The sequence below is a fragment of the Sinohyriopsis cumingii genome, chromosome 7 (genome assembly GCF_028554795.1).
Source record: "Sinohyriopsis cumingii isolate HCF-2022 chromosome 7, ASM2855479v2, whole genome shotgun sequence".
In the NCBI taxonomy this organism is placed as follows: Eukaryota; Metazoa; Mollusca; class Bivalvia; order Unionida; family Unionidae; genus Sinohyriopsis; species Sinohyriopsis cumingii.
Window position 1 is genome coordinate 64,486,377 of NC_142967.1, and position 13,157 is coordinate 64,499,533.

Here is a 13,157-nt window from a genome sequence, read left to right on the forward strand (position 1 = left end):
ATAATTGAAATGCAAATCAGAAAGAAGAAAAAGATATGCAAATGCAGAAAGGAAGATAGAGGCAGAGATAAAAAGAGAAATACAAATGTCAAAGGATGATAATGAGGCAAATGAAGAGTGACAGAAGAATTAAATACAAAGGCAGAGAGACAAAGAAGAGAGAGAGATATACAGATGCTGAGAGGAAAGGCATAAGCAAAGATTGAGAAAAGAGGGCAAGCAATTCCGAGAGAAGACTGGAAAAGAGAGAAGAAGATGCAGAGTTGTTGTTGTTATGGGTTTAACGCCATTTTTCAGCACAAGATAGGCTATACATGGCGGCCAGTATTAATGGTGGAGGAAGAACCCGGGAAAACCCTGGAAAGAACCACCGACCCACGAGAAGCTACCGGCAAGCTTTCTCACATATCCAAATTGACCGAGCCCGAGACTCGAACCCACGTAGACAGAAGTGAGATGGCAGTGATCCGTGATGGAGAGCGCTTTAGACCACTCGGCCACTCGGGGCCCCGAAGATGCAGAGAGAGATAGAGATATGCAATATAGATGAAAAGAATTAGAACTGGCAGGCAGAGCACACACACCCACACTTTACATACAAGTTCGGTTTTTGATGTTATTAGTAATATTAGGTTAACAACCCCTATTTACAGATAAATAAATAGCTTAATGCTGTCCTTACTTAGAGAAAATTGCTATACACTTGAAATGGCCAGGACAGTTTATCATTAAAAAGTTGGCTTATCGGCAAAGCTAGTGAAGTCTACTCGTTACTGTCGGCACAACAAAGTGCTAAATATGATAAGCTGCGTCTTGGAGGGTTTTGAGATGCAACCCAAGGCATATCGACAAAGGTTTCAGTATTGTGCAAAAGAAACAGGGTAAACTCATGTCAAATTTGCAATGGAAAAAGAACTGTTTGGTAGGTGGTGATAACCCCAGACTTTCAATATTAGTTGAAGAGTTCAACAATTGCATCTATCATAATGTCAAGACATATCAAGACGAGCAAATAGTAGAACCTTTAGAAAATGCTGCTCACGAAGCTGATGATTATTCCATAACTAATAAACTTACATTTGTTTGCATGTCTTCATCTCTGCAGTTATTTGGTAAAGATATTATATTTGTTGGCCCTCCCAAATCGGTCCAATCTGTTCAAGTGTAAAATTGCATGTTTGAAATTATTCAGCAAGCTATGCATGAATATGCATCCAGCAATTTAAAACTTTTGCCCATCATTCTGAAGGTCAAGGGACATTGGAATGATTTCATCAAACTTTGAAGAAAAAAACAGATTCGATCATGTTGCTTTGATACAGGAAAAGATTGGGGTAAGGGTGTTCATTTGCTGTTGTTTGCTATTAGGGAATTAGTTAAAGAATCATTAGGTTTTAGTTTCATAATTGCTGAACCACTAACAAATTTGTCAGGCATGACAAGCAAGTTTCATCGGTCTGAGACAAATGTCAGGTGGCTTTGATAAATTAAAAGCCCTGCTTAAAAGTGCACTAGTTCTTTCAATTCCAAATTTCAGTCAATTATTTACAATTTTTAGGTTGTTGCAAGTGATGAAGAGGTAGGTAGAGTTTCGATTCAAGAAGACGAAAATTGTGTGGATCACGCCAAGTGCTATTTTCCGAAAACACTAAAATAGCACCAGAGAAATTATTCCACAATCAAAGACGGAATGCTTGGCATGGATATTGGCTTTGCAACACTTTGAAGTGTACATTAGACAGCCCCTTCTCTGATTCTTGTATTCAGTGACCACAAAAGCCTTACTTTCAACTGCAAAATGACAAAAAATCAGGGATTATTGAAACAGTGTTTGATACTGCAGATATACAACCTTGACATTAGGCTCATCATGGGAAATGATAATCTCATTGAAAATGCAATCTCAGTGGTATTTTATTGTGTCTTAGGTCAAGTAAATTTAGTATATATAAAATGATATAAACAAAATTATTCAATCCTATATTAAGATTAGTTTGTAGAATAATTTTTAGTTGTGTTCAGATATCATTTCTGAGGAATCATTTATTTAAATTATTCAATGGAATTACAAAGTGCTAATTGACCTTTGCAACTAAATCACTACTTTGGGAATGTTGTGAATTCATTCAAATACATTCTAAATTGCATCATTCTGGTGCATCAAGATTATAGGCACATCAACCCATTCAAGACTAGTGGTACCTCAGCACAATCAATACTGGCATTCACTGGGAACACTATGCTTTGGACCTGTGATAGAACATTTAGGATTATTTAGGATTTAATGCACAATACTGCACATTCCTCTTAAATTAATTTTACCTCATAATTTAAGAAATAAATTGTTAAGTTAAAATAACTTGGGTTTTGCTTCTTTCTGCAGTTGCTGTAGTGGACTTCATGCACTTTTTTCAGCATACAATAGGCTTTACTATGTTGCCATCACAACTGGTAGAAGAACCCAGGCAAACCCCTGTAAGACACACTAACCCACAGGAAGCTACCTGCAAACTTTCTCTGATACCCATATTGACCAAGTCCAAAACTCAAACCAACACAGAGGTGAGATGGCATTGATTAATAAAGGTGAGAGATTTAGACCGCTCAACCTCCTGAGGCCCCTTCTTCTTTCTGTTATTCAGTTTAAGACCACAGAGTTGTAACAAGACCTCGTAAATATGTTTTGACCATTCATCTTCATCTCTTCATTGATCCTCTCCCACTGGATCAATTCTAATTTTTTTTTTAAAAGGTAAATGGGAACAGTTACTGGATGGTGCATAAAGGATGCAGTGCCACACCATTTACTCACTTGACCCTCCAACATTATGAATATAAACTAGAAATCAAAAGGAACCACACCAGTTAGGCATTTATAAACTTAAAAAATTTATTTAGTGCATAATTACTATTTAAAACAAACTAAGTATTTACTGGATTAATAAAATTATGACAGCAATCTTGCCAACTTTAATCCATCTCTTTAAAAAAATTGAGTTAGCATTTTCTTAAAGTATTACTTGCCATGGAAATTGCCCATTTCCTATCAACTATGAAATTTTGTTAGTTTTTACATTTCCCATACATTAATTTACAAATATTAAAATCTTTTCTTCAAGATATAAGATAGCAGATTGAAACATATTTTATAAGATTAACATCTGCCATTAACCCTTGCAGTTTTCAAACAAGCTTGCCAGAAAAAAATGTGCTTGTCAAAAGTACAATAATGCATCTAAGTTGAGCAAACAATGCAAGTCTAATTTGGGACAAAATGTATGCCACTGCTGGCTTCTGACATGGGAATAGTTTTAACTTGCACCTAAATGAAAATAAATGCTTGTAATATGACAATTATAGACATAATCAAACTACCCCCTCTTCCCCAGTAAAGGTAGCAAATAATTATAAAGACCATAATTAATTCAATACCTTAAAGGGGATACAAAAATTGCTTATTTCTGATGTGAAGCTCTTCATTTTTCAGCAATAAATAGAAGGGACTCCTGTGGCCCAGCTGGTACATTTTCAGACTCATCATCAAAGGGACACAGGTTTAATACCTGCACATGCAACAATTCAGAGTTAAATGGATCATCAAGAGAAAGTATTTCAACAAAAACAGGTTCAAATATGGTGCATAAGGAAGAAACAACTGAAAACTGGATCTCATTGTTATGTTTTCGCCCTGTGACCTTGACCTTGAACATATGGCAAATTTTAGCACTTACAATATCATCAAAGCATAAACGAGCATTTTGAGCCAGAGTCCTCTGAAAAATGAAACCTGATGGTGTTCTGGATTGTGAAAATTAACCTTACTCAACTGAATCTATTCCAAAATCAACTCTGAATTTTGAAAATGTCCCCTTCACTCAAATAAAACCATTCCAAACTTCAACTTTTCCCAAAGACCATGGATACAAATCTTCTGTCAATAAATTCATTAATCATTGAATATGTACCCATCTACAAAATAATATCTGAAATTGTTTAGAGCAAATTTCTGATGCCATCACACACACACACACACCCAATACAAACTGACATCTATTGTTCTGCATTACAGTGAGTTTTTGTGATGGCTGTGAATATCCATATAAATACCAATTTCAACATGTCTGTGATATCTGAAAATAAAGTAACAAGTTTTTTTTTGTAAGTTTCTTAATAATTTCACATAAATGTTGACTGTCTACTAAAACCTAAGACAAAATAAAGGATTTTCAAATAATCTGTGTGGTCATCCTTGCATACAGTTCCAATCCAAATTTGGTGTATTATATTGTCCAATACTTTCAATAAAATCATGCATTATTTCATTTAATTTATTACATAACAGCCATTGTAACAATATCAAGCCAGTTCTCAACATCATCTAGTGATAATATTTCCCATGATAAAAATAAGCCAAGAATCTGGCAGCAAGCCAGCAAACTGTAATTTGAAAATGAAGCATCAACACTGTTATTTTCCAAGTTGGCAATTTTATTGAAGACTCTGTGACCTGTTGAAAACAAGTAATGATTGATCGTAACAGTACAAAGCAATGGTGCCAATTTAAAATGAACTATGTGAATCTGAAATGATGACTTTATTTGAAATATGAAGTAAATGCAGAGTTGACCAATCTAGACAAATGAAACACCATATAGCAGGGCTGACAAGTTTGAAGGAAAAAAAACAACAGGGACATAACTATCTTTCATATCACCATAGTAAGTATTTAAACATGGATTGGGAGGCAAAAAGGAAATTAAATTGTACATACACTTTATAATCACTAGAAATTGTTTTATTTGCACAATTAAAAAACAAAAGAACCACTCATCATTTTTTAAGGCCATAGAAGATATGCAAATATAACATTGGAAACAAATAATATTCATTACAGGTTCAAAATATAAGTTTTCTTTTTTCTTTCACATATACTGTAATAATTAAAAACAAAATCCAGTGCCATATTTATTATTACTACACAAGAAATTATTCAGTTCCAATAGCAATATGATTCATAATATTGAAAATAAGTATTACTGGCATCTATGTGCATGGCTAACAATATAAAAAGAAATAAAGCTCATTCTTCTTAATTGAGGCTCACTTTTAAAAACAAGTCTACTCAATACCTGTACTCAGCTATGCATCTCTATATATTTACTATCAATTGTTAAAGACTTGCTGTAGATGAAATGAGCATGGCATCAGGAAACTACCTGTCATTACTAATATGCACTAAAAATCAAATGAAAAATGGCTGACTGCCATAAACATAACACTAAGTTCTGCCTGAACATGGAAATGTTTCTCATATCTGAAGACTGATCCATAACCAAAAATTCTTTGAATTTATGTTCCATGCCACACAATTAAGTCTCAGGACTTTAATCTGTGAACTTTAAAAAATGACCTAAGCCAGTGCTGTCCAACCTTTTTGACACCATGGGCTACTGAAAAATGTTTTTCTTGAAGCCAGGGGCTGCAGCAGGAAACTGAAAAGCAATAACTATATAGCCGCTCGAGCTCTGGCAGGCCATTTAAAATCAGCCCGCAGGCTGCGGGTTGGACAGCACTGACCTAAGCTGACATACCTGACAAATGTAGAGATGTATTAATTTTAACTTCCTCTGATCCATGTTTTCAAATTCAAATTGATCCCTCTCCTCTACCATTTTTCGCAGTCATTTAAAATTCATCAATCAAGCCTGCCTTTGCCCAACAGCTTGTACTATTATTTACAGTAATCTGATAGTTTTTCAAGCTGAAGAAACCAATTTATCTGCAAAGAAATTTGTCACATACTGCTGCTATAAACAGAACACTATGAAAGTGCATGTATGATATGTTTATGCAATCACTGCACAAACATGTTTTTCTAAAAATATCTCACATATTGATTTAAACAAGAGTCCCTCGAATGGCCTGATACTCTACTATTTGAAAAGAAGTTTCAGAAATTAAAGACTTCTTTTCTTTTTAATTGCTAAGTGTTGAAACTATCCATCATACTCTGGAGCAAAAAGATTTTCAAAGAAGCCAATGTGATAACCATAATAAATGCAAGATTGACACAATTGTCATTTCGGACAAAACTAGACACCAGTGGAAGACTTTTAGTGAAAATGCCATGAAAATATGACCATCCATTCAGGAGAATTAGACAAAATTTTAAATATGTTCATTGTGGAGCACAATTAATATGAACTAGACATCATGAGAAGTCTTTTGGTGAACACCTTATGTAATGCTAATTATTTCCATCAGAACAGAAATAACAAAATTCTCAAGATGGCTGACATGGTGGACATATTGGATGTCATATTGGCATCGTTTTCATTCTGAACCCACTAGACACCATTGTAAGTTTTCTGGTAAAAACCATGTGTTGATATGAAGAAGCAGTGACAAGAGAGGTTTTTGTGCCTTCATATTTGAGGTCAGATTAGCACCATTTTCATTCAGATCTAACTGGTTGTCATAATTAAGCCTCATCTTGTATTAATGACTTCATTTATGATCAGTTGTAATAACGAAGTTTTCAATATCGCTGATAGAGCAGCTCTACCGGGTGTCCAAGTGACATCATTTTCATTTACAGCCTAAGCTTTCTTGTGAAAACCCTGTGTTGCTATGAATTTCCATTCAGAAGGAGCAGCAAGAAGATTTTGAAGATAGCAGCTGTGGTGGCCGTATGGGTGTGCCAATTAGACATCATAAGAAGTATATCAGTAAAAATCCCTTGTTGATATAACAACCCATTCAGGAGGAGCAGAAATACCAAGATTTTCACTTTGGCAACCATAATGGATATCTGAGCATTAACATTTTCATTCAGAACCAGCTAGACCTCGATATAATGTGTGTTTCATAGCAATCCTCCAGGTAGTTGAGGAGGAGTTACAATAATAAACTTGTGCTAACAGACATATGGATGTTGGATAACAGAGAACAGGTTATGCCACAAGCTCTTCTGGTCTATGACCAGTAAGGCTAACAGGGACAAACACAGCTTTTTCTTGCTTACACTTTTTCCATTAATTTTTATCAGTATATCTAAAAGCTTAATCCATGAAATGGCAAGTATAAAAACAAATTTAATGTATCAACTGAAATGGTTGGCAGGTAGGCAGCCAATAAAAGCATCTTACATAAAAACCAACAATAATATCAAATACAATCCTGGATCTTTCCAAACAGGAGGATTGGGCAGCCAGAGTTTCCATTGCAGACATGTAGAACACCAGAGAAAGTTTTAAATAATATTTCACAACTTACTAACAAACTGCCATGTATGACGATATCTTATATAAAAAAGACATTGTGAATAAGGCCACAGTTACTTGCAGAATTCAAAAACAAGGATCCATCTTTCTTAGCCACACACTAATCAGATCTGTTGGGTTTCCGTGGCTGGAATATTGAAGCCTATTCATATTTGGTGAGATGAACTCCAATGTTCCCCTATCACAACAACCATCAGTAGAAGTTAACAGCAGGCTTAATTAACAGAGCTGTTGTACAAATCTGCTTGGTGATGTCATCTTCAATCAAGCTGCTTTCACAGTAAAGGAGAATGTCATGCTCTCTGAGACTGCTCATCTGTCAAAGAATAAAAACGCTTATCAGCAAAATGTGAATAATGAAGAGGCACTAATTAACCTGAGATGTACATTTATTGATTGCAATACTTCCCAAATACAGTTTTGTATTGAGTAAATGTGTGTGCGTCTCTCAAAAGGGGGATTATCATAGTTTAAAATACATATTTATTTATGCCTAACAATTTATAAAATAAAGTGATGCTGCTAGGAATTAGTTATAGAAGTGGAGGAAAATTACAATGTAGTAAAACTCTTACCCATAACATGTAAATGCAATATTGCTTTCTTTCTTTCCCTGCAAGAAGTGCTCTACAGAAATTAAAATCATCATATTAACCACCCCATCAGCATTATTCTGGTAACATTTATAAAAGTTAATTTGTGTTCTGATTGTAGTGTGAATGATGTTTTGAGCAGAGAAATGATTTATATTAATTATACCATAACCTATGAAATACTGAGTCAAATTGTTTTCTTCTTCTTTGGGATTTTGTCACACACAATCTGAGTCCTAGCTGACACAGAATCAAAATCACCAAATTTCCTCAGAAACTTCAATTGCTTTTGTTCCATAAGTATATATTTAATATCCTGATCCAAGTCAGAAATTCCAGCAAGGGAACTTTAAAGCAACTGGTTATCAACTTGCAATCTGCCAATATCTTCAGAACACCAAGGTGGATTTATGGTCATCTTAAGTTTAGGAGTGTCAAAGTTGCATTGAAAAATACATTACACACAAAAATTCTCATGTAATCTAGACTACAACACACAATCCTGCACATCACAGAATTTTATTGATGAATGATTGGGCTTCATTGTACGAGTTCTTCTCTTATTACATTAACATTAAAGGTAAGAGTAGGAGGAATTGCAGATGCATCCAATCTCTATGATCAGTATCTCTCCAGAGAAGAATTGTTGAATTACTTCTAACAACAATAAACTGCTCTCCCAATATGAAGAAAGCACAACTGTCATATAACACATGACCACAACACTTGAATAAGAAGAAAAGAGTGTCTTTTCCTTATCAAGCAAAAGCTTTGGATGAATTCCACTAAAGTGTTAAAAACCCAAGTCCGTAAGGAAGTTGTGCTGAGCTCAAATGGGTCTGGTGGTTGTCTGGGCCACAGCCATTGGATCTGCCATTTTCACTTCTTGTTTGCAATACTAGATCTTGGAGTTAAAACTCTAGAAGATTCACTGGATGAGAGCCGTATCTCATTTGAAGTGTTGCATTTGAACACAAGACTCACAAAGATGGCTCTAATCTCACGAGCTGAAATCCTCATCAGGCATATCTCTATCTAATCTCACAAGCTGAAATCCTCATCACGCATATCTCTATCTAATCTCACAAGCTGAAATCCTCATCACGCATATCTCTATCTAATCTCACAAGCTGAAATCCTCATGAGGCATATCTCTATCTAATCTCACGAGCTGAAATCCTCATAAGGCATATCTCTATCTAATCGAAGTGCACAAACCATGTCTTGTAATACTGCCAATCTCAACATATACATGTAGGATGGTAAGTAGACCAGTTTCTTAGTTATTTTACCTGGTTGTGTCATTAGAACCATGGAAGCATCTGATCAGACAGGAGTTTGGAACCAATGCAACTCACCCACCCTGCTCCTACTAATACTTGCACTATTAGAAAGCGTATCTTGTATGGTAACAGCTATATCAAAGTTCTGGCTAGGGATTCAAATTCATCTAAGTTGAGCCCTGTCTAAATCCATGACAGATTTCCAATTGAGAAAGAAAATGAGTGATTTAGGCCTATCTAGGTTGAAGCTGTCAGCAAGTCTGACAGATCCTATCACAGATATCCACAGAGAGTAATCAGGCTAAATATTTTCTCCTTGAAAAAAATGACCTAACTTAGAGACTCAGGCATTCAATTGGATGATGTTGTCTCTGCACCAGTCCCTAAAAACTGTCACTTCCCCTCATAAGCCTTGAAACTGGACAGCCTTCTTCCTCACAAGATTCTTTCTATGATCAATGGCTGAAATTCCTTTCCATGCAAGGCTCTCCTGACAAGAGATAGGCATAAAGAGGCCATCCTTGGCAGGAATTAAACACATGTAAACACAGTTGTTTCAGCAGGTTTAACTTTGCTGGGATTTTATTAGGTTGAGCAAATCATTCACCTCGTCACAAACAGATCTATCATCAAACACCCCCAAAGTGCATAGATCCACTTAAAGATCAACTGATCAAAAAACCAACCTGTGTGCCATGTCTGGCTCATCTTGACAGATAATCAGCCAAAACAATGAATCTGCCTGGAATGTGTCTTAATTAGAATGTAATCTTGCATAGAGGGCACAAGCTCAGCAACACCTGGATCAGAACATGTCACGTAATTTGGTCAACCCAGGTTTAAGGAAGTAAGCGACTAGCACTGAATTGTGTAACAAGAACAGGGTCACTTTCCTGCAAAGCTGATCCTTCCAGCAACACCAGGTGCTCATTACATTCTTCATTTTCGAAAGGCTTAAATGAAGTGCATTCTCCTCTGCTCTGGAATGCAGTACCACGTATGTCCACTAAGCTGTAAAATAGTGGGAGAACAATCTCCATGCAAATCCAAACCAGTATTGGAGGGCACAAGGAAATGAAGGGCTAATCCCCCATGAAAGGAAACGAAGGGCTAATACCTGCTATCATCTCCTGAAGCAACCTCTCATTCGCAAATCCAGCAATGCATTAGACTGGTGTAACACTGATGCAATAACAATCTGCCCATCTCTAGCTTTCTAAATGTGATAGTAGTTGGTAATACCAACCTGTCACTCTCCATTTGGGTGGATGTGATAGTAGTTGGTAATATCAACCAGTCACTCTCCATCTGGCTGGATGTGATAGTAGCTGGTAACACCAACCAGTCACTCTCCATCTGGGTGGATGTGATAGTAGTTGGTAACACCAACCAGTCACTCTCCATCTGGGTGGATGTGATAGTAGCTGGTAATATCAACCAGTCACTCTCCATCTGGCTGGATGTGATAGTAGTTGGTAACACCAACCAGTCACTCTCCATCTGGGTGGATGTGATAGTAGTTGGTAACACCAACCAGTCACTCTCCATCTGGCTGGATGTGATAGTAGTTGGTAACACCAACCAGTCACTCTCCATCTGGGTGGATGTGATAGTAGCTGGTAACACCAACCTGTCACTCTCCATCTGGGTAGATGTGATAGTAGCTGGTAACACCAACCAGTCACTCTCCATCTGGGTGGGTGTGATAGTAGCTGGTAACACCAACCAGTCACTCTCCATCTGAGTGGATGTGATAGTAGCTGGTAACACCAGTCACTCTTGATCTGGCTGGATGTGATAGTAGTTGGTAACACCAACCTATCCATCTCTCCATCTGGGTAAATGTGATAGTAGCTGGTAACACCAACCAGTCACTCTCCATCTGGCTGGATGTGATAGTAGTTGGTAATACCAACCTGTCCATCTCTCCATCTGGCTGGATGTAATAGTAGTTGGTAACACCAACCTATCCATCTCTCCAGCTCCATCTGACTGGATGTGATAGTAGTTGGTAACACCAACCTATCCATCTCTCCATCTGGGTAGATGTGATAGTAGCTGGTAACACCAACCAGTCACTCTCCATCTGGCTGGATGTGATAGTAGTTGGTAATACCAACCTGTCCATCTCTCCATCTGGCTGGATGTGATAGTAGTTGGTAACACCAACCTGTCACTCTCCATCTGGCTGGATGTGATAGTAGTTGGTAACACCAACCAGTCACTCTCCATCTGGTTGGATGTGATAGTAGTTGGTAACACCAACCAGTCACTCTCCATCTGGGTGGATGTGATAGTAGTTGGTAATACCAACCTGTCCATCTCTCCATCTGGCTGGATGTAATAGTAGTTGGTAACACCAACCTATCCATCTCTCCAGCTCCATCTGACTGGATGTGATAGTAGTTGGTAACATCAACCTATCCATCTCTCCATTTGGGTAGATGTGATAGTAGCTGGTAACACCAACCAGTCACTCTCCATCTGGCTGGATGTGATAGTAGTTGGTAATACCAACCTGTCCATCTCTCCATCTGGCTGGATGTGATAGTAGTTGGTAACACCAACCTGTCACTCTCCATCTGGCTGGATGTGACAGTAGCTGGTAACACCAACCTGTCACTCTGCATCTGGCTGGATGTGATAGTAGTTGCTAATAACAACTACCTTGACCTCTACATTTGGATGACTATGCAAATATCCAAATAGAACATACCTTATCTGAAAATGTGCACTGCATGTTGATAATGCAGTGACAAATGTAAACTATGTCTACTATGTTCTGCCTTTTAAAAAAAACATTTGAGTCAAGTAAGATAAAAAACAACATTTGTAACAAGTAAATAAATAAAAAGATCATACTCCATCCTGGTGGGGCATAGCCCCTCCCTTGTGGTACATAATCTGGGATGCCCTTCATAACTCTGGACAGAATCCCTCTGCCTCTGCCACGCATGATTTCTGAAAAAATGATGGGGTCAAAATATCAAAATTCAAAGTTAACACTCTAAGACTTATACAAGGCAAATAGAAAGAAGGTGTTTGCACCAAAAGGCTGCATGTTGTTCCCCAGTATTTGTATCACAAGCAGATGATGTAATTATACTCCATACAACTATAATAGTGGCAAGATGGGGGGGGGCAGGGGGCCTTTCAAGAGGGGCCACACAGATGTAATAACGAAATATAAAGAACTTAACTTTTAAAGTCTTTTCAAAGTCAATAAATGTTGTGAAATCAATAAAAACAGCATAAATATTACTAAAAATAACTATGAATAATCATCAACTGCAGTGTAAAACCACCATGTCAATAAAATCAGGGTGGCTGAAACCTTCATTCTCATTTTCCCCCTAGACTACAAAGAATGACAACTGATGATGTCTGTTTGAATCTTTTTGACTCCAAATTTGTCTGTAGGGATCAAAGAACTCTCCCTCTTTTCATTTAGCCAGATTGCTTTTACTTTTCTAAACTGAGAATGTCTAATGACATCTTTGCACTTTTGCAGTGACTTATTCCTCAATTGGTAAGTTTTAGTTATTACCCAAAATGCTCAGCTTTTACAAAGGAAGTGAGCTTGTTTAGCCAGGTATACATTTAAGTACAATTTATAATCTATGGGACAAAAGCCAATGAACAAGATACCATTTTTATGTTCTGATGACACGATATCACTGTGTCTTAAATAGATGAATACTGTGCTTGTCAGCTTTTATCATCACGATAATTATCAGTGGTAAAATAATAGCCAGTAATTATCAAAGTGATATCGGAGGAACATACAACGGTAAGAATAATCTGATTACTTACATTTTTGTATAGATAAAAATTACTTCATTGGCATGTTGGAACCAATGTCAGTGTGTTAAATTTAGAAATCAACATACAAGACATTTCTATCTGTAAATCCCCTTATTGTGGCCACTCATGAGGGGTGACTTTGACAGTTTTTGTTCTAATGGGTAGCCATCCTAGTGAGGCACTTTTGAACACAG

The 13,157-nt window shown here is 36.9% G+C and overlaps 1 protein-coding gene across 3 annotated transcripts in view; it reads right to left on the bottom strand.

The window, feature by feature from the left end:
* Positions 1–2,865: 2,865 nt before the first annotated feature.
* The window catches only part of LOC149795404 (protein maelstrom homolog), a 76,608-nt gene continuing 66,316 nt past the window's right edge, over positions 2,866–13,157 (bottom strand). For all 3 annotated transcript variants that reach the window (XM_089965182.1, XM_089965180.1, XM_089965181.1), the window contains 2 exons: positions 12,022–12,120; positions 2,866–7,599 (listed from right to left, as the gene is read on the bottom strand). In XM_089965182.1, the coding sequence (XP_089821308.1) occupies positions 7,577–7,599; positions 12,022–12,120 (122 nt within the window). In that variant the 3' untranslated portion in view covers positions 2,866–7,576. The remainder of the gene's footprint in view (positions 7,600–12,021; positions 12,121–13,157) is intronic.